At 34.3% G+C, this 19,122-nt stretch overlaps 1 protein-coding gene across 5 annotated transcripts in view; it reads right to left on the bottom strand.

Annotated features, from left to right (window-relative positions):
• The window catches only part of LOC145690665 (uncharacterized), a 120,843-nt gene that overhangs the window by 14,366 nt on the left and 87,355 nt on the right, over window positions 1-19,122 (bottom strand). For 4 of the 5 annotated variants that reach the window (XM_081765785.1, XM_081765786.1, XM_081765787.1 and 1 more), the window contains 2 exons: window positions 12,974-13,110; window positions 7,364-7,417 (listed from right to left, as the gene is read on the bottom strand). In XM_081765785.1, coding sequence (XP_081621911.1) covers window positions 7,364-7,417; window positions 12,974-13,110 — 191 coding nt within the window. The remainder of the gene's footprint in view (window positions 1-7,363; window positions 7,418-12,973; window positions 13,111-19,122) is intronic. The other variant, XM_081765788.1, reaches the window with a different exon arrangement.

The raw sequence follows: 19,122 nt of genomic DNA, 5'->3' as shown, positions 1-19,122 counted from the left end.
TCCTGCACAAAACAAGAAATCAAACATTTTCCATGAAACTTTACTTCGTAACATCAATCACTCGATGAAAGCTTCATCACATATGAAAGGAAAAAGTCACAGTTAGACACTCATTGAAAAAGGATGCATATAGATACATTAAACTGGCTGCCGTATATTAACGACCTATCTTTAGAAAAAAATCAATAGTATTATCCACTTCATTTCAATTGTCCAAAGGCTTTATTTGTTCATCAATATCGCGCACATCTTACATTATTTTATCTACTGAGCTTCAAGCTCGTTCAGGATGATTTTTCTTATCCTGTATTTAGCTTCTGTTTGTTTGTTTGTTTTTTTTCTCTTCTTCCCGTTGTTGATTTGTTGCTACTTCAAAACGAGTACTAGCATTTCGTGCGTAATGAATCATAGATTTGCTTATGGATAGTTTCTCAAGACCACCAGGAGAAGCTACTGAATTGTATGTACATCTATGTGCTACTAGAGTTTGTTCTTTAAATTAATACTGCAGATTACACATTGATTGAAAATCCTTTTTCTAGATTTGAATTTCCATGATAGAAAATCCAGACCATTTTAACATTTCCTAGATCATAGCACTCTAAGGGTGGCGAGCACCAACCAAGAGTAAGTGAAACTAAAGTAGTAACTTACTAAGAGAGAAGGAAATCGGTGACTTCCAGTCGAGAATACTGAACTAAAGGATTAAATTACTACAGAAGTAAAATTTTCATTTACTACTGTAGTAAATTTATTTATTCCACAAGTGGTAGAGAGCACCATAGAAGAGTACACTACTACATTAGTAACTTTAGGAGTAAATAAGGACAAAATTTACTCCTAAGCAGTAGTAGGAGTAAAGTTAGAGAGTAAGATGAGTTCTTTGGTTTCTGCGTGTTAAGTATCGAATTCTATGGTTTACTTGCTCTACGAAGAATATAAGGAGATGGCAGAAGAGGTATACATCCCAAGAATGAGGCTCTTAATGGAGAGAAGAGATCCATTTGCGATGTATAGCGACAATGATTTCAAAGAGAGGTTTGGGTTTCGTACGGAATCTTTCGAGTCGCAGTTTGGTATGCTGGAGCCGTAACTGTAGCATAATTCTGACAGGAACCGTGCTTTGTCTCCTAGTTGCAACTTCTTTTGTGGCTTGCAAATATTTCGCACTGGTATATACTTATCAGATTGTAGCAGGGGATCTCATTAACTGCGGAAGAGCTTTTAACAAAGTGATAGACAGTTCTATTGCCTTAAAGCCACTGCATGTATCCATGCCAAGAACCAAGAAAATATATCATTGAACAAAAGAGAATTCTATCGAATTGGTGGATTGCCGAATGTCATAGGGGTCATAGATTATGTATATATTGCCCATACTTTGTCCTTCTTGAGCACAGGCAGAACTATATAGAAATAGCCAAAATTTCTTTTCTATCGATGCACAAATCATTTGTGATGCCAATATGAAATTTTTGAACATGGTAAGCCGTTGGCTGGGTTCCACACATGACGCACGCATTTAGGACAATAGTAGAGTTGCTGTAGAATTTACTAATGGACAATATGATGGGTTGATTGTTAAGGAGACCGTGGAAATGCTCCCTCCAAACATCTTATGACTTCTGTATTTCTACCCCACATAGGAGCCGAAGGGCGCTAGACTAGAGCCCGTATTGCTACAAAATATGTAATAGAACGTACAATCGGTGTTGGAAGAAACGTTTCCAAATTCTTACTAAAACAATGTGATATAAACAGAACACGTGTGGGAATGTTATTGTGGCTGCTGCTGATCTACACTACTTTCGAATAGAACTGAAGGCGTGTTTCACCTTAATGCTATGGATGCTAATGACATCAACCAATATGCATTTCATAATACAGAAACAGATTTTGCAAGGCAATCTGTCAGAAGGGTATTACCTAATTATTTTTAATTAAAATTTTACCTAATTTTCTAGTAAAATAACAAGTTAGTGTACAGACTTTTCCTTCTTAAATGAATTAATAAAGCACTTCTTTTATTTCTTTTATAGTTACGTTTCTCACTTTTTCTTTTCTTTTTCTTTTTTTCTTTTTTGCAATTAGGAAATTAATATTTTCATATTATTTCTTACTTCAGTACAAAAAGTTATACAATAAAGGTGTTTTGATAATTTCTAAGAAAAACAAGATGTCTATTATAATTTTGCTAACACAAATTAATATTAGAATGTGGTAATTAGAAAAATTAAATGTACTAATACTGAAATAATATACACACATATTATGTCATGTGGAAAACAAAAACACATAAACCACTAGAAAAATATCAAGCAAATAAAATACGTTTTATACATATCCAACATATTTATATTTATTTACAAAAACATAAACTTCTCGAACGTATTGTCTGAAGAACCGGAACCTGAAGTTTGCTCCATTTCATTCTTGAACTTTCCATTTAAGGTTATGCTCTTCTATGATTTGTCTTTGTCTTTCAATTAACAACATTTTTGCATTATATTCCTCTAGTATTAAACGCATTTTCAACGAATGAAGCTCGTTTGCTTTTTCCAACAACTTCCTGCTCTTCACTACAACCCCATATTTTCTGCTTTATTTCATAGGTGCACCTTCCGATAAGCTTCAGCTGTCGATAGAAAACGAAATGCACGTGCAAGCAGTGTGCAGAAATGGCTTACTTCTTTAGTAAAAAGGCGTTACTACTTTAGTTACAACTAAAGAAGTAAATAGAAATTGAGCTCTCCAACATTTACTAAAAGAGTATATTACTACGGAAGTACTTTACTAAAGTAGTCCAGACTAAAGAAGTAAGGGTTACTATAAGAGTAATTTACACTAGTTTGGTGCTCGCCACCCTAAGTATCCAAACTGTTTAGCCTTCTCATACAGCCTCAGTGCTGAAAAGGACGATAAACTCAAATTCAACCTATCAACGAGGAGGCATTATTTCATCTTAATATAACACAGAACTTATGCCACTGAAAAACAAATTAGATGTTTGACTAATAGTGTAATAAGAAAAAAAATGAAATGAAATCTTTGTTTTACGTCCCATGGTTATGCCGGTTAGGCTAAAGGAGACGGTGATGATGAGAGATGAGTGAAATAATGGAATGAAGAAAGTGAGAGGAAACGGGAGAACCCAGAGAAAACCCACGAGCACGGTGTTTGTCCACCACAAAGTCCACACGGCGCGAGCTGGGATCGAACCAAGGACCCCAAGCACCGGAGGTGAACGCTCTACCACTGAGCTATCGCGCCCCCTAGTGTAATAAGAGTGTGACTATTAAATGGAGATATAACGTATTAGATACAACGAAGTAACGTTTAACGGGTGATTAAATAATTTCTGCACAATTTTCAAGCTCATCGTATCTGGGTACAGCTCATCATATCAGTCGCGTTGTTGTTAAGTGATGAAGAGAAATGTATTTTAAGGTAGAGTTGAAAGGCATAGAACCTCTAATAAACATGACTTCGGTTAAGTGTGAAACAATACCTAGTCTAGCCATAAATATTGTCACAAACTTTTGGCTTTGACTGTAGAACCTGTTGTGCAGGTGGCAAGGTACAATTTAGCTCAAGGTCAGCCCTGGCCAGTGTGTGTCGAACAGGGAAAGAGAACGGGTGGATCTGCTTCGCTTAAGCATGGAATGGAGTGAGTACAAAAATAGAGTTGCAGTGTTTGCGTTGCATAAGGGTGAACATTCACCAAGTGAGATTTTCAAACTGCTGAAACTTCTGAAAATCAGCAAAAGATTTGTTTACCGCATAATCCAGCGGTTTACTGAGACCGGCAGTGTACGTGGCCGGCGAAGGGATGGTCGTCCTCGCAGTGTGAGAACAGTAGCAGCTGTTAAAGCAGTGGCTGCTCATGTGCGGCGAAATCCACTCCGAAAGCAGATCATCATGGTACGGGAGCTCAACATGGCCCCAAGATCAATATCCAGGTTACTTTCTGAAGACCTGAAGGTCAGAGCTTATCGGCGGAGCACGGAGCATTTCTTGACACCACAGCTGAAGCAGCAGAGGAAACTGAAGCAAGACAGCTCCTACAGCGGTACGCCAACAATGGACATCGGCAAATCCTCTTTGCCGACGAGAAAATCTTTACCATTGAAGAGAGCTTTAACCGCCAAAATGATAGGATATATGCAGCAAGCTCTCGAGAAGCTCGTGGGAGAGTTCCTAAGGTTCAGAGAGGTCACCACCCCTCCTCAGTCATGATTTGGTGGGGGGTGAGGTATGAAGGCCACACCAGACTTCACTTTTGTGAGCAAGGTGTAAAAACAAGTGCCAGGGTATATTTGGAAACTGTTCTGGAGCCTATTGTGAAGGACTTGAGTGACACCATGTTTAACAATGATCACTGGACCTTCCAGCAGGATTCTGCGCCAGCTCATAAGGCAAAGATGACACAACAGTGGTTGGAGGCCAATGTCAGATTTCATCTCCAGTGCTGAGTGGCCTTCTGGTAGCCCTGATTTAAACACTCTGGACTACAAACTGTGGGCAGTGTTAGAAGACATGGTCTGCAAGAAAAGATCCTTCACTTAAAAGTTTGAAGCGTTCCTTGGTGGCAGCAGTGGCGGATTTTCCGATTGATACTCTCCGTACTGCAATAGATGACTGGCCCAAGAGACTCAAAGCCTGTGTGCGTGCCAATGGTGGACATTTTGAAGTTTGATAGGTGCCAATTGTAAAGAATATATGTGGTTATAACATATTAAAAGCAGATTGAAAAATCTCAAACTGTATTTCATATATTCACAAAAAAGTGTGTGACAGAATTTATGGCTAGACTAGGTACTGTTTCGGCAGCGTTTATATGACCTTCTTGGATCTATGAAAAAAGTGGATGAGGTAAGAATTTTTAGCAGGGTTAATTATACATGCAGAACCACTTATTCTATCATCAGTCGCTATGAAAAAGTCTGCCAGTGGAAGAAAAATCCAGAGAAAGTCGCCCGTTCAAATTGGATAACGAGGAATTACAAAACCTCAACGAAGTCTGTGAGAACAAGCTCAGAGTTACCCATAGGGGTTTAGCACGTAAGTTTAGGGATTCCAAAACTGTACTTGTCCGATCTGAAAGTGTGGCTCTCCAATATCATAAGTGACAAAAACATTTAAATACAATGGAAAACAACTCAAACAGATACCCGAAAAGTACCAGAAATTGGGAAGTAGCTTATGAACAGTGACTCTACCGTCGTTATGAACGATGAGATATACTTTGGATTTGCAGGGATCCAGAAATCTCCGGATTTTATGTCGCTGGTGCCGAGTAGGTATCAGATGACGTCAGATTTAAGAGAAAAAACAAACAAAGAAACAAACACACAAAATAATCCTAAACGTGTCGTCTAAGTAGCCATCTTGTCGAAGTGGGTCACTGAACCTTACATTGTAACCGTACGAAGCCCAACTATCACTACTGAAAAGTATATAAGCAATTGTTTGAAAGAAAGAAAAAATAAAATAAGTCCGTTTATCAACAACTACCGCCAAAGTGAGAAAATTATCTTTTGACCCGATCTCGCGAGCAGCCATTATGCAAAGAAAATACGTGACTGGCTAACGAACCGAAACGTATGTGTTGTTCCAAAGAAGACAATCATCCCAAACTTACCCAAAGTCAGGTTTGTACATGATTTTTGGAGTATGTTAGCTTATATGGTTTAAAGAGATGGCTGGGAGGCCAAGTCTGAACGCCAGCTAACGCTCAATTCCGGCAAAAGATGAGAGAGCAATTGATCCCAAAGTGACTCAGAAAATGATGGAGAGGATCCAAGAAAAACTTCGACAAACTGAAGATGACGATGCCTTTGCCATTTCGTAATCGCATGTTCTTTTACACGTAGCGAGTTCGAGGAATAAGAATGAAATTACTGATTGATTTTAGTTGATTTTTCGTGTTGTGCAGAAAATTATTTACTCATCCGTTATTTAAAGATCCCATCATCTTTCGATTGTTGCTTGTTGTGCTGAATTATTTTCTAAGAAGAAAATTTACAGTGAACATTTGCAAAAGCATCATCCTATCCAAATTTCTCTCCAGCGAAGCTACAAATGCGGTGAACTCATTAAGAAAACAAACAAACAAGCTAAAACAGATACGTGGAGGAAAAACATACTTGAGTGGAGCTGGCAGAAATATATTGTTAATTTTTCAATGAGTCCTATTACTATACTCACTAATTTATTTTGCTGTTTATTGTTTCTCCTGCTCTCACTCCATCATGGCGTTCTTTATTAGGGTATCCACAGAAAATTCGTTTCCAATTTCCCTGATTTTCCTTAACTGCATTTTCAATTTTTCCCTGACACTTTACTGGCCTCCACCGTCCCCAGCCAGCCAAATCTCATTTTTTCTGCAGGTCTATATGTATATATACATACAGCATACACATACATATGTATATACATTTTACCTTTTTACATTATGCACACAAGATTACAAAGATTTATAAAGTTACAATTACAAATTACAAAATACATTAATATTAAAATGTGTTGTATAAGATTTATGCAGCATTATTAGTACACTAAAAATAGCATGGTTTGAAAGCAATTTCTTCTGTATACAATATGAAGGATGTGTTGAAATGAATAATTATATTAAATTATACAGTCATTAAGTGTAAAAAAATTAAGGGGACTTCAGACACACATGTCCTTATGCAAAATGCAACATGGAACTGCAAAATGAACAAATCTCATACATAAAAATAGTATGCTTTGAAAAAGCTATTTATTCTGTAAGCTGAGACAGTCATAGCTGTACACAAAAACACAGTAAAAGTACACAAAAGCATTTTACAATTCTAATTTTTCACAATAAAAAAAATTAAATCTCTTGTTTTTCTAATTTTGAAAGAGAGTTTTGAAGAAGAGATTTTCCTGACTTTTCCTGATTAAGCATTTTCTTTAATTTTAATGACTTTCCAGAACGTAGACCTCATGCTTATTGTTCTCAAAAATTAGGACTCTACTTTTCTTAAAACAAATATCGAGTTTTATGCCAAAATACAATGCTTTCAGGGAATCCATATTACTAAACTGAAGTGTTTAAGACTCAACTGAACTGCTGAAGCAATGCTCTTGAATTTAATTGAGGTATATCAAAAATTTAAATCAATCCATTATACTCACAATAACCACATGATACAAGACAGAAATGTGCCTAATTTCCCGATAATAATAATAATAATAATAATAATAATAATAATAATAATAATAATAATAATAACAATAATAATAATAATAAATGAATTAATTAAAAATAAAATAACTTTAGTTCATGATGATGAACGCGCACGCAACTAGTAACATGTGTACATATTATGCTTACCTTTCTTAAAGAAATATTTATCCTTTTTGGGAGGTTGATAAAACGTTGTGATATCTGTAAAAGAACAAAATCAGTGGACCATTAAATCTTGTTATAACATAATACTTTAACATCTGTAGCTACAGCGAAATCTCTTACATAACGAACACCGATGGAAAATCTATTGTTACGTAAATGAAAGGTGTCTGTTACACAGAGATTGAAGAAATTTAGTTCACTTACAGCTCATACAGTACTTTATGCAGTCAGTAAGTAGACTGATTTGTAAATGTGTAGCTAAATAAGTGTCAATATGGAAATACTGCTCAGTATTCGAGTTACTGGGGGATGAATACTAAATTCCCTTCTGTACAGAACAAAAAGTACTGCTACGAAGATGTGATTATATTGGTGTATAAGTATTGGCGCAAAATATTCTGTATACGTGGTCATTATTATCACAAGTATATGCCACTGTCCTGTAGAAATCCCTTAATTTGCGTACTGACTGCACTAAAAGTAACAGTAATACAAGACAAACATAAAACTTCAAGTTCAGTTGCAAATATTCTGTGTAGTGGTTCATCAGATCATTGACTAATGACGAAGACATTTTCTATGGGGAAAAGGATTTTCTGTCTACCGTGCTGTAATGCAATTTATTTTTAAATTGCAGAAAATAAGTATGAATTTAAAGTAGTAAACGTTCGTTATCAAAATTGTGGTAAAATATAGGAGGAAAAAAAAAAAAAGACCGCATCTGTACCTGAGAATGTCCGTAAAAGAGATATTTTTATCCCATAATAATATATGCTGTATATTTTTGAAGGGACAAAAATCTGTCCTATCATCAAGGTGGCCGTACACTTTCGATCCTGGACAATTTCAACCCTCATTTTTCCCCGTCCTGAAGTTTCTTGAGGGTTAGAAAAACAGTCACTGAAAACTTAATTATGCAGACAGAAAGATGAAATTAGTTTCGTGAAAGAAGAATAGCCATTTGCGTGCATAACAAAATTTTAATGCCATGTGCATAGGAGGGTGGGTGTGATGACATTTTGCTGATCTTCTAATATACATGTAACGTGGAATGAAAACATTTCTTTTAGACCATACTTTAAAAATCCCCAAATGGAACTAGGTTTAGACAGTGGCATGTGAATACATGCTAACAAAATAAATTACCTGCTTTTGGAGGCTACGACGTCACAGATCAACTAAAAGTCGCTAAGTTGCTACAGCATCTCGCAGGACAGTCATAAACTAAGCTATAGCAGATGCTATAGCAACTCATAGGTACGAATGTGTTAACGGATGTTTCACTATATTACAGTACTTTTTCTTTTTTTTTTTATTTTTCCTTTTTTTTGTTTAATGAGTATTCTTAAAGTTTTAAATAAAAATGCAGTTTTTTTGCAAATGCAAGAGAAGAAAAATGCTAGCGCAAGCACATGAAAATCAAAATAAATGTTATTTTCTGTCTGTCTTTCATATAAATGCTGAGCTTTTGTCTTACAAATACATAACAGGTAATTACGAAATTGAACTGGATGGAATTTACACTAATGAAATCCGAATAATATTAGATAACAAATTATTATTTCCAAAACATTTACAGGTAATCACATCTGAGGTCAGATTTTTTTTTATCTATGTTAAAATAGCTTTGCTGTACTTTTTCAAATATTAACACTTGCAAAACTCTCTACATATGTAAGGTGCATTCTCGTTTTGAATACGGTACGGTGATTTGGAACAATGAAAATAATAATAATAATAATAATAATAATAATAATAATAATAATAATAATAATAATAATAATAATAATAATAATAAATACTATTGAGTCTATTCAGAATAACTTTCTAGCTTGGTTACGATGGAAGTTCAAATATTTCAAAAATATAAGTTTGTATAGTACATAAAAAGAACTGCATCTTTTGTCTTTAGCCGATAGGCGATATATTTTCAACCTTAAAATTTTTCATAATATTCTTCACGCAGGTTCCTTTATTGTTTTTGTTTTCATAAAAACTCTTAACACTAGAAATTTTGTTCGTTTTCTCTCTAAGGCTTTTACTCTTTAAAATCATCTAATTATAAAAACATTGATACTGTAAAGAAATTTTATTCTATTATACACATTTTCCAAACTAAATTTGTTAAAGTTCGGTCAGAACTTATTCAGTTGTTAAAGAATTTTTAATATTGCCTATTTAATTTAGTGTGGTGCCCTTTGAGATGTGGTATTATTTGGGATTTCTCTTTTAAGGTTTGTTAGTTCTTAATTTTAACCATCTCTTTCCTTTTTTTCTTTCTTTTTGTTTTGCCCTTTCTTTTTCTTTCTTAGGCTTAAGTTTATTGTTCATGATCGGGTACTGCATGATCTTATTTTGTCATAATTAATATGAGTTTTTATTTATGATCCATGATTACATACTGAGCTTTTAACTCCGTATGTAATCATTTCTAAGTTATTGTATGTTAATTTTTATGATTTTGATTGTGCAGCTTATGTGTTGCAAGTGTAATCTACTTGCTGCCAGATATATTCTGTGACATTGTTATATGAGTTTGGTTGCATGTATCATTTACCTGTTGTCCGGGAGCACCTGTGGCTGTGTATGTTGTTTGCTGCCTAATACATAAAATAAAAATTGTATATAATTCATTAGGAGCGTTTAGGGGTAAGGGGCAATTGTCCCAGGACTTTCTCTGTTTACAGTGCATAGGTGGATTTACTCTGGTAATTTATTTTTATTTTTGGTGCTGCGTTTGTTTAGAGGGAACTTGAGAGGTTAATACTTGTAATATCAATTTGCATTTACAATTCATCCCATCTACATTTGATCCCATTTTGAAAATACATAAAGCTCCTGCAAATGCAACCTATCTGTCACTTCAAACGCAAAATGAATTTATATCGTGTTGTGGTGAAGCAGCGAACGTACTTATTATTGAAGAACTAATTTTAGCTAAGAAATTCAGCGTTATAGCATAAAACCCGCGATATTAGTATCAACGAACAATTTACTATATATGTAAGATGTTAAAGATGATAAACTAGTAGAATATATATATATATATATATATATATATATATATATATATATATATATATACTATATAATTCGTAAAACTTACATTCCAGCAACACAAAAAGCTTTTCTAAATGCCTTGTGTGATTTGAGAGTAAAAACGGAAAGTGTATATATGTGTCAGACCTACGATGGTGCAAGTGTTATGAGACAGCATATTTTAGGAGTTGAATCTATTTTCAGATAAGAATATCCTTATACGATCTAAACATATTACTACGCTCATCAACTTAATTTGGTATTATTATATGCATGATCATTAGGGAAAACAAAGGATTTTCTTTTTTTTAACCTTTTACGAAGCATCCATAATTATTTTTCCACAGTGCTTCCTCACGGGTGCCTTCAAGATACTCAAAAAACAGTTGATCTGAAATTTTGAAGTATACTATTCTGGAACCTCTACACAACATCGTATAATTGTTTATCTTTACACACATATTTGGAATCACGAACAGATTGAATGCATTTCTGCAAGTGAGGAAATTACTCTCGCAGATGCTCATGTATTCAATACCTCAGTAGAGAAAACACTACAAGATATTCGAACGGAAAAAGCAGCACTAAATCTTTTTCAGAAGATATTTAAATTTGCTCAGGAAAATAACATTGATATAACAGATCAAGAGTCTAAGAGAAATTCAAAGTTTGCAGGCAATAAACTTAATCATTTTATAATTACTGCCATGGTCTCATCTGAAACGTCGGCAGTTCTTGGGTTAATATTCTTTAACCTATGTTACATACTATTATAAAGGAGCTAGGTCAGCGCTTTGGTGATGAAGGCAAAATTATTTTGCGAGATGTGCAGACTTGCCGTTCTAAATCATCAATTTTCCTAAATAAAAGAAACACTGGAAGCTTTTGCGAAAAAGATTGGAATGCAGTTCAATAAATCCGAAATAAACGTAGTGTAAAAATATGTTTAAAATGTGGAAATTTCACCTAACCTCAATACTACTCCAATGTTTAAGCTTTACTTCCCAAATCTATATTTTCTCACAGCAGAGTTTTATTTCAAATCGCATTGACCCTACTGGTGTCATCATGTGTACGCAAACGGCTTTTTAGTGTTCAAAAAGACTAAAATCGTACCTGTGCAATAGAGCAGGATGAGAGAGAACGTCTGCTCTGGCTGTTTTGCAAATCGAACAAGAAGTAGCCGCTACTTTTAATTTAGAATCAAATAATTGACGCGTTTGTAACGAAAACAAGATAAAATCTGTGTTTTTTTGAGAACTAAACAATCTAACAAAGTTGATTAGTGCTGTAGCGAAGCTTATATTGCGGTATGAAATAATTTCAAAATTGAATACAGATGCAAAATTGAGTGTTACGCTGACGAATTACGTAGTGCTACGGGCAAGCATCACTAAACAATTTCGTGTGTGTAAAATAACGTACATCAGTATTGTGTAAAATTGAAACTCTTCAGAATTTATGAATATTCTTGACATGTCAAACGTGGCCATCAATATCTTATTTGATTCAGGAGTACACACTGAATATTTCTCTCTTAGGTTTGTGACAGTGCAAGTATTACGAAACGACGCATGTGTGAATACTTTTGGACAGGACAAACGTTGTATTATTTTTCAGAAAGACCATCGAGCGGTATCATGATCTATCGCTCGAGCGATCTATTGAAAACAATCCATTTGACTTAAAGCTAATATTTATCTAGGCCCATTGTCGAAAAAAAATGTCAAATTTGCAATCCTTTATAGCTTTGTTCCTATTTAATCGAAATACGTCATCAGGGTGTCTACTAAAATTCCAAAATGAAATTTCGTGACTTTTTTTGTGACCTTTTCTTTACCAAATCAAAAAATTTCCTAACATTTTCAAGAGCGAATTTTGGTGCGAATTAGGCCGAATTTTCATCCATACGATAGAAACGTACTTTGCTTGCGATTTGGTAGTGTCTAAAGCCGACCACAGACATTTTTGGTGGTGAATTTTGACGTTTTATAGAACAAAATTTTCCAATCTGTGCTTACATTTGTACAATTAAAAAAAAAAAAAAAAAAAAAAAAAATCGTGACCCAAAAGTTAAATTTCGTGACTTTTTCGTGACTTTCATGACCGATTTCTGATTTCGTGACTTTTTCGTGACCGATAGACACCCTGGTCATTTCATGGTCACAGTATTCAACACTAAGATACTTCGGATGTATGTTGCATGTTTATACTTGCGTTATTACTGTTGTAGATCCCTAAATTTTGATGTTTCTGATACTGTAATGCCTTTAGTTTGTAACATTGAATAATAAATGCGGTACTGTAAATTTGTCAAATAATATAACGATTTGAAATGTATAAAAACCTGACATAGTGCCATTTGAAAAATATAACTTTATATTGGACTGGCAATACGGTTAACATGGTGATATTGCAATATATATCACATTATCCCACTGTCGACAATTGTATCATCAAACTTTCATCCTTTTTTATTAAATAGTTTAAAGTTAGAAGAGCGTTTGAAGATAAATCGTGGAAAAATATTGTTTTACAATTTAAAGAAATTACCTGAATTAATGCATAGAGCGTCTAGAATTTCTGGATACTCATACAATCCCTCGAGCATGTCAAATATTAACAGCATTGTATTATATATTGGTCTTGACATAATTAAATTTATGATTATCCTGGTTATGATATCCATGCTGTAACAAAGGAAAAAAAGAAAAGGCAAATGTAAGCGAATGAACACATATTCAAGTGAGTGTGTTTCTACTGCTAGTGGCAGATAAAAATGAGTAATTGCAACAATACAACTGCTACCGCTAGCTGAAGAAATCACTCCAAATGGTAGATAATCTACGATTAGTTTAAAATTATTGCTGGCACACAGGCGTCAATCGTTCCTTCTCCCAGTGTGATTCTCTTTTGAGAGTTCCCTCAAAAAGTAACAATAAAATTTGATTTAAACTTACTCAATGGTACTGATCTTCAATACTCTCCATGTATGTGGCCTTGGTTAAACGTGTTTTTCTTAAATAAATCACGTAATCTTTATCCGATTTTTAAGTTGTTAATTGGTTTACATATTTCAACTAGTTTTCTGCCAACTTTTGAAAATTTTAATGACAACCTTTTCTTTATACCTTCCTCTATTAGAACAATTATGTGCCTGACTGATTGAGTAATTCTCCTGTTTCAGAGCATTCAATTTTTTAAGTATACATTTCAGGTTGCTTGTAAACTAAAATTATGATGTAAAGAACTTGTATTCCTCGAATATAAACCACAAGTGAAAGTTTTGTACAATATACTCAGTGTGTATCCAGTTGCCTAGTACTGGTTGTTTGTAGGATGTCCAAATTGTAGTACAATTCCATCCATATACGCTACAGAATATACAGTACTACACGATCAAAGACAGCACTAATCCATTCGCGACCACTGATAAACCTCACTTTTGTGTCGTAGACATATCCTTGATATAGCTCCATAAAGGAACCGACCCGAGTTATAACGATGAAAAAGGTGGTCAAGTGTCGGACGACTTAAGAAAGGTTGGTCTGAACAATTTTGAACATGCTGCATCCAGTGGAAAGGTACACCGTCGCGTTGAAAAATAATGTTGGGAATATCCAGGATTCGTAGATTTATAAATTGTTGTACTATACTCTTGTATGAAACAGCTGTAATGGCTAAAAACTGTCTATCATTAGGCCACATCAAGCATTAATCCCTCTCGCTCTTAGTATCTGGTCATATAGTGATTCTCGAAGTGCCATATTCTACAGCTGTCAATATTAAGGGCGTTGGCACTCTACTCAGAATTACTAAAAAACGCAATTTATCGAAATGATCTGAGTATATAACATTATAGCAATATATTTAAAAGTAGTAATGATTAATTTTATGTTGATATAATCAATATGCGCTTATATAATTAATTAATAATTAATTAAAATTTGTTCCAATTTAGTGCAATAATTAATAAAAATTTCGTTCCAAAACTTGAATATGTTATTCCCTAATTATTATTGATTAGAATGAAATGGTATTAAATTTTTCTTGAAGCTTGATTTGTTTTCAATTATCTTAAGAACTAGATATTGGAATGAAAAAATGCAACTGAACTGCACACCACAGCGCAAATCCGTTTTTTGATCACTTATATTTGTCGAAAGAGGCCAGCGATCTTCAACATTTATATATCGTTCTAAACACTGAAATGTCTTCTTCCTCTCGATATTATACTTCATCATGTACTACCAACGTACTTTATGTATTTCGAGAATAAATGCACAAAGTGTTAACATTTTAAAAGGAACATCTGTACGCTAGCGCCACTCGCATTTTCGACGGGATGTTCTACAACTACAAGGTCCTACTATCACCTATTTCGCAGTGTAGCTAACGAGTTGAAGGTGTTACCAATCAGGCGTGAGCTGATATACTGCAAATACATAATGGCTCGTAAACGACCTTTATCAAAAACCAGAAAACGAAATAAGCGCTCAAAATCTGCTCGAGCCGCAGCTAAACGTCGCAAAACTGAAATTGTTGTTTCTGTTGATGATTCTTTTCCATGTTATCAAGAACAAGGAACCGCTGAAGATTCAAGACAGCATGATGAAAGGTAAGATTGTATATATATATATATATATATATATATATATATATATATATATATATATATATATATATATATATAAGCTTCGTGTTACTGGAGTATTCGTTTTACTTATTATTTAATGTATATTTACATGATTTTTGTCTCTGGTTTTTAATTATGTTTTGTTTTCGTTGTTTAGCATCTGTTCTCAGTACCTACCAGTTTCTATATACAATCTAATATATTGACTCGCTATTTAGACTGGGACGGAATATTGTATTACATTTAATACTCTCTCACTGTGAACCAAATAAGGGTACCATTGTACTGTAAGTTATTTCAATAAATTAGAGTGCTAAGAACAGTGGCTCGCAAGGATACCCGTGAACCGTACGCCATACCAGGGGGGGTCTATCTTCGAAATCTTGGTTTACGTAGGTATAATATTTGTCAATTAGAATCGGACAGTAAGTAAGATATAAATAATGTTGACGATTAAATAATATAATAATATTCACATGTGAGAATCATTTTCGTTCTGAAATATTCCATGGTACGTATAAAATTTGTGCATGTCATTTTGTTCGATCTTTAGCACAATATAATAATAATTTATTGTTAATGGACTAGAGATTATGTGGAATTAATTATGATGATACATATCATGACAAAGAGCGATGTATACGAATATGATGTTGATTAAAGAGAAGAAGTACGATTATAATTACATGCCACTTGGTCCTCAAACATATTTGTCAAATAAAATATTTACTTTTGCAAAACTGAGATAGGCAGCTTCAGAACTGCGTAAACTGATGAGCAACTAGTTATATAATGCAGTATAACTATATGGATATTGTTCATGGGTGGACAACTTCACACTATCCCTCCTCTCTCTAAATTATTTCTAGTATAAAAGAACTCTTTCGAAAATAATAATTTTAGCAACTAACCTAAACTAACGATTTGAGATGAAAAATCTGAAAATCGGACGGGTAAGTGTGAAGTTCCTTATTTCATTAGTTTGAATAATAATAATAATAATAATAATAATAATAATAATAATAATAATAATAATAATAATAATAATAATAATAATAATAATAATAAGTGTCATCAGTTATGAGTACATCCTAGCTCGTAAACGGTACGGTGGGGAAGAGATGAACGAAGAATTTCTCTGCTTTGCACATCACGTGACTGACTAGCTTCGGGTTAGAATTCCAAGAATTGAGAAGCAAGCAAGCAAACGAGGGGATCTGATAAGACTTTTTTTTTTTCATTTGTGCTGCACAGAGGGTTTTCACATTGGAATTGGCATGTCATTTCTACTCCCCCTCCTGCCGGATTGGTTTTCCTGTCTTGTTCCGCCAAAATGTTTCTAACTTGTAAGTGTTGACTCAGCCGCGAGCATTTCAGGTGCCATAGTAGGGTATCTGTTTCGCTTTCTTTCTTTCAAGGCATGGTAAAAACGCCAGTCGGGAATCATATTCGCAAGCTCCCGCATCGTAGGCTATGACTTGAATGATTTTTTTTTCTCTAGAATTTATTTACATGTTGTACTATAGCAAGCAATTTATGCAGCTATTTAATTCACTTGGGTACTGGCTACTATTTAATTCTACAGCGGAAAAAAGTTGTGTAGAAACCAAGGATGTAGCTAGGGGGAGCACGGGGTCCAAATCTTGACTTGCCTTCCAAATATTTAAACTAGTATATAAATACTAGTTTGCTATTTATACTACTAGTTTAGTATATATGCCCCCCACCCAAATCAGAGCTCTGGCTACGTTCCTGGTAGAAACTAAAAAAAATGTAATTGCTGAGAATTTTGAACGTCCGAAAACGTGATACGCAAAAAAAAAAAAAAAAAAAAAAAAAAAAAAATTGACGCGCAATTACCAGCTTTGATGATTATTGCATCACAAAAGTGGTATGATAGAAGAAAAAAATCATTCCTCAGTGAGATCCGACTTTTCCAACTTCTAAAATGTGGAATTTGCTATTTATTTTTCTATAGGAGTATTTTTTTTCATTTGCTCAGAATTTTCTGGGATGGGTTGGGTAAGACCCCCGTCCATCTGCACGTCTCTATATATATCACGTAGCTATCATTGTATCACAATGATGCCTCTGAAACTTCTGGATTAATTTTAGATTTCCAAACTATGCTATGCATAAGAAATTGAAGTCCTTTAGAACGGCTGTGTCCGTCCGTCTGTCTATCTGTCTGTCTGTCAACAGGTATCACAGCAAAAACGGTAAGAGCTATTTTCATACAATTTAAGCGGTAAAAACTATCGACAAGTGGTTTTCGGGAATCGATTCAGCATCCCAGGAACAGATTCCATCTCCTTCAAAAACCTCCTACTTAAACCGAAAGTGGTCGATTTTTACCACTTCCTGTTTCAACAGTAATAGTCATAACCCAGAAACGATAATATCTAGCGTCAAACGGTTCTCAGAAATCGATTCAAGGTGTGAAGGAAACAAAACACTTCGACTTTTGTATTTCCACTAAAACCGGAAGTGGTAGAAATTCACTACTACTTCCGGTTTCAATATTGATTTTCATTGACATAAAACTGTGAGAGTTATCGACAAGCAGTTTTCAGAAATCGATTCAGCATCCTAAGAATATGTCCTATCTCCTTCACCAATCTTCAAGTTAAAACGGAAGCTATACAAATCGGCCAATTCCGGTTTCAACAGTATTTGTCATAACTCAAAAACGGTAAGAGGTATCGACAAGAGGTTTCTGAGAATCGATTCATCGTTCCAAGAATAGGTACAATCTCCTTCGACAATCTTCTACTTAAACCAAAAGTGGTAGAAATCAACTACTTCCGGTCTCTACTATTTTCAGTTTTACTATGTAATTTGTATAGTTTGGAAGTCTACCGTAGTTTCACACTGTGGAACGATACTCACTTGTTTCTTCTTTCAGAGACAATCGTCAATCACAGAATTGATATGTCATGCTCCACTAATTGAAATCAAGCGAAATTCTTTTAAAATTCTTATAATTTATGTGTGGATGGATACACATTGAGTAAGTAGAGAAAATTACGAGAATTTCTGGGAGCCTATCAGTTTTGTGGATTCATGTAATTATAAAATATGTTTCAACTCTACTATTCCAGGTTGTCTCGAAACTTCGTTTTTACTTATTTCGCAAACATATACCTCGACAAAGATAATTTTGAAGGATATGTTTAATAAACATTCCTTTTAATATTTGTAGGAAAAGTAGCTATTTGTGCTTACAATATCGCTTACAAATTTCAGTTCACCCTGTCCTGTTTCAAGAATACTTTACATTATTTTTCATATTAGGTCAGTTCAGATGAAAGTACTTTATTGAAGTATCCTCCCGCGGACAGCATAGGAATTCGATTTATGAAGAACATCGCCGCAACCGTCTAACGTCATCCACGTTCGGTAAAGTTGTGAAACGTAAAGATCACACTTCGTGCTTCGTAATGTGTTGGTGAAAGACATTTTACACAAGAGAAATCTATCGACACCATCAATAGAATACGGAAGAAATCATGAAGATGTTGCTCTACGAAAGTTTGCGGAGGAGAAGAATGTGACAGTAGAGAAACGAGGATTATATATTGATTCTAAGTATAGTTTCTTAGCTACTAGTCCAGATGGTAAGAAATATTTTTCAACTTCTTTGTTGATATAATATAATAATTGTTTAACTCTAATAAGTACTGTTTGTTCAGTGTGTTATAATTAGAGGTATTAACTGAATCTGAACGAAACCAAACCACTTCCTTTTTGTTTATGGAAAAGGGACAGACAGATTATTATATTACTTTAAAAAAAAATCTTTTCATTCTAGTCTATCAATTAATTCCCTCCTAATCATATTTCAGGATATGTAGTAGAAGATGATGCGTTAGTGGAAGTAAAGTGTGTTCCTTCACTCAGAAATAAGGATGTCACTGAAGAGATAAAGAAAAAGAAAGGGGCATTTTTTCTTAGAGCCCTTCCAGACGGAACTATAGGACTAAATACTAACAGCGACTACTACTACCAAATTCAGGGCCAGTTGAATATTACAAAATTAGACAAATGCTTTTTAGTTGTATACATT

Source organism: Thermobia domestica, chromosome 7 (genome assembly GCF_964235325.1).
Source record: "Thermobia domestica chromosome 7, izTheDome1.hap1.1, whole genome shotgun sequence".
In the NCBI taxonomy this organism is placed as follows: Eukaryota; Metazoa; Arthropoda; class Insecta; order Zygentoma; family Lepismatidae; genus Thermobia; species Thermobia domestica.
The sequence above is the reverse complement of the archived record's forward strand: the minus strand, read 5'-3'. Positions and strand labels throughout refer to the sequence as shown.